Consider the following 3,780-nt stretch of genomic DNA (forward strand, 5'->3'; position numbering starts at 1 on the left):
GACCCACCTGCAAACAAGCCAAGGACTTAGTGTGGACAATCCCTTCATAGGAAAAAAGCTATTATTATTATTATTATTATTATTTTCGAGACTATTGTCAGCCGACTGCAACCCGATTTTAAATGGTCACTGTCGTCTGAGCAAAGATTGGTTCGGTGACACTTTGGAATAACGTTATAGCTGTCGGATAACCAAAATGTCAACATTGTTATGACAAGAAAACTTGTTTCCGATTATTGAAAGGGCTCATTTTCAATTTCAGTGTACATCGAGGTGTATCGTGGCATTTCGGTTTTGGAGAAAAAAGGAATTTCCAAAACGAGCTACATTTTCAAGCCTATTGTATTTCTATCTAAAGCCTCGACAGTTCAGGTAAAAGACGGCAAAGACATCTAAGGTTTGATCATGAATATGTCTACCCTTAACTCGCTAAAAAGTTGAGCGGTAGCTCCGCGATAGAAAAGACCTTATGACGCCTTTAATTGTATATTACATTCTTGCTACGACAGAATTGGGAGTTATTCTTTAAGGTCAGTGTTGATTCTTGCAGAGCCTTTTGTCTAGCAAGGAAAATGTTGAGAAGTCATTAATTTACCATTTCATAAAACCATGGCTTCGAAACGGGCTGTTTTCCAGGTAAGAGAAATCGAGAGATATTTATTTTTCTTAAAATTTGTCTTGAAGTTGATATTTAATGGGACTTTTGTAGTGGGAAAGAATTGTGGCGAGATCGCAGGAAGAAAATAGCGCCAACATTGCATCCGAAATTGGTCAACTCTTACTCGCCCATTTTCCACGAATGCGCTCTGACTCTTGCGAACAAGTTAGCTAAAACGCAGGGTCAAGAAGTGGACATCCTGCCTCTTATGAGCTACTGCGCACTCGACGTCGTCATAGGTATTAAACTTCAGCACAAGTTCACGGGTTCCTAACGTAATGAAACAAGGGAATTATCAACATCAAGGAGATTTATTTCCAGCCTACGATAGTGAGGGTATTCTGTGTCAGGTTCATCTCTAGTGTTCATGAAAGTTAACATCCCATGACGAGGCCGAATGTATTTACTGTAGAGTAAACGGCAGTTGAACACCCAAAGTGTTCCCCTCCTAACAGTTTTTACAACATCTCGCACTTGGTCGTGGCCGAGATTTTACAAATTTATCTCTACAATCAGGCGAGCCCCGTTGGGAACGTTTAAAATCTCAACGTCATAACTTTCAGAACTAGAGGTTACGGCAAAAAAGTCTGATATATATAACCTTGATGTTTGATCATTCTCCTTGTGGCATGGTTAAACAAGCGCTAATTTAAAAGATACGTTTTATTTTGTAGAAAGTACGATGGGAGTTAAACTGGGAATTCAGAAGAACGAGGACTCTGAGTACTTGGAAAGCATTCACTTGTAAGTAAAGATGGTCAACAGAGAACAGCAAGGGTTGAATTAAGTTCATGCCTATTTCAGAGGCAAGCCCGAACGGGGAACTAACTATTTTTAAAAACCACTAGATTGGGAAGCGCCGTCATATTTCGGTTCTTAAATCCGCTTTACTTGGTCGATTGGATTTTCAAGCTCTGTCCAACGGGTAAACGATACTTTAAAGCCCTCGACTACGCCAGGAATTTCACAATGAAGGTCAGTACACGAAGTAACGTCTCAACAAGAGACCGGGCTAAATTTCACTCCCCCATTGTCAGATTATTGAGCAAAGAAAATCAGAGTTCTTGGCGTTGAAGAAAGAAGTTCCTAAAGATGTTCCGGATTTTAAGTCAAAGGTTTCGCTTTTGGATTTCCTTTTGGAGATGCATCTTAGCGACGACAACTTCCGGTTAGAAGACGTTCAAGACGAAGTCGAAGTGGCTTTGTTCGGGGTAAAAAAAACTAGCTTACTTTGTACAGAACATTGAAGCACCTCATTTATTTTAACTTGTTAAAGGGTCACGACACGGTGGCAGTCAATATGAGTTGGGTGTTGTTTTTGTTGGGACAAAACGAGTCAGCACAAATGAAAGTTCATCAAGAACTGGACGAAGTGCTTGGTTCCTACAATGAATCACCCGTAGAGCTAGATGACCTCAAAAGACTACCCTACTTGGACTGCGTCATTAAAGTACGTGAAACCAAGGACTTATTTTAAATATAACACAAATAGTTACGACATAAGTATAAAAGTGATATAAACGTCAAAGCTGAGCCATACGTAGTTCTAAAACACGGCCTATTGGGCTCAATAAATATTGCCAGAATTTAGGGCGTGTCGAGCCACCCACTGATAACAGACAGGTGTCATATAATTTTCGTTTAAATTTGGCAGGAAGCAGCAAGGCTGTACACTCCGGCTCCGGGAATAGCGAGGCGTTTGGACGAAGACTTGTTGATTGGTATTTCATATCACCACTTGGACATCCTTTAAACTGTAAATCTCAAAGTGTTTGGTTTTTAATTGACAGGTGACGTGGTGGTACCGAAGGGAACTGATTGTTTCGTAATTATAGACGAAGTTCACCGTGATCCGGATGTCTACTCGGACCCCGAGTTCTTTTTGCCCGAACGCTTTCTGCCCAACGCCGAGAAATCCCTTAACCCTTTCGCCTTTCTCGCCTTCTCATCGGGACCCAGAGGATGCCCGGGTAATTCAAATTAAAAACCTTATTTTAGATCATTAAATGTATTAGCCAGATGTCGATCATTGCTTAGATCGACTAATGGGATGCATCACCGTGAATTATTTTAACTTTTACCAGTCACAAAAAGTAGACGCGCTTTAGCGTCATAACTACAATAGAACAGTTGAATTTTCCATGACGAAGTGATTTCAGAACTCTGACAGTTTAAAATGTGATGGGCTACAGTGTCGTCATCAACGCATCTAACTGACATGAATTAAAAAAAAAACTTCCTTGAAAATACAAGACTGGTCTTTCTTTTTCCATTGCTGGAAATGAAAGTGGTGTTGAGCACGATTCTAAGACGCTTCACCGTAAAATCAACGCTACCACGAGACAAAATTCTGTTATCCTTTGAAATGGTTCAAAAACCGATTGGCGGACTTCCCGTCACCTTTCTGCCTCGATAGACCGATCTTTTTTTTTTAATCGTGTCTAATTTTCGACTTAGCATTTTAATAGTTACTTTCCTTAAGCAGTTCAAGTGTTACATTGTACAAGGTACAACAATGCATCTAAACAACAATCCGAATGCTATACCTCTTCTTACTTGTCGATTTGATTTGGGTGTTGCGCAACAAGCCCATGATGCGTTTTGCGTAGTTCAAAGAGCCAATCATAAGACAGGAGGAGGGAGCCTATTGAGTGTTACGGCTTCCATTCCCAGAAGCGCCTCTTGTTGAAAGTTGGGAATGAAGCTAGCACCACGCGGTTGATGTCCACCTTGACTAAGAACCACCCAAATCAAACCCAGAGGCTAGACGAGGTATTGCGGATGCCGGTATTGTTTTAGAAATTTAGGGTACAACGTCTAATTAGACAAGGAATAAAAATGTTTCGGAGTGCGATAAATTTTAAGGTTCGTAACACATTTAAATTCGTTTAACATTACAAACGGGTCTCGGGTCTTATCTGCAACGACCTACCGGGCCTGTAAAACTAATTCTTTTAATGCTAAATTCAACTAAACACGCGTCATACTTCATATTCAGTAACAAATTTTTAACTTGAAAAGTACCTAAATGCTCTTGTATTAAGTTTTACCTAAATATTAATAAATATTCTTTACACTTACCTATGAATGCCAATTTCATTAAAGATATTGCTTTGGAAAAA

At 39.9% G+C, this 3,780-nt stretch overlaps 1 protein-coding gene across 1 annotated transcript; it reads left to right on the forward strand.

Moving 5' to 3' along the window:
- The first annotated feature begins 936 nt into the window (after positions 1-936).
- LOC149647368 (cytochrome P450 4V2-like) lies at positions 937-3,074 on the forward strand. Its single transcript, XM_089849644.1, has 8 exons — positions 937-994; positions 1,333-1,402; positions 1,507-1,633; positions 1,696-1,869; positions 1,935-2,108; positions 2,313-2,379; positions 2,449-2,628; positions 2,947-3,074. The coding sequence occupies exons 1-8, from the start codon at positions 937-939 to the stop codon at positions 3,072-3,074; spliced, it is 978 nt and encodes a 325-aa protein (XP_089705770.1).
- Positions 3,075-3,780: the final 706 nt, after the last annotated feature.

Source organism: Phalangium opilio, unplaced genomic scaffold (genome assembly GCF_054372755.1).
Source record: "Phalangium opilio isolate 3A_F unplaced genomic scaffold, DU_Popi_V2 ptg000089l_1, whole genome shotgun sequence".
In the NCBI taxonomy this organism is placed as follows: Eukaryota; Metazoa; Arthropoda; class Arachnida; order Opiliones; family Phalangiidae; genus Phalangium; species Phalangium opilio.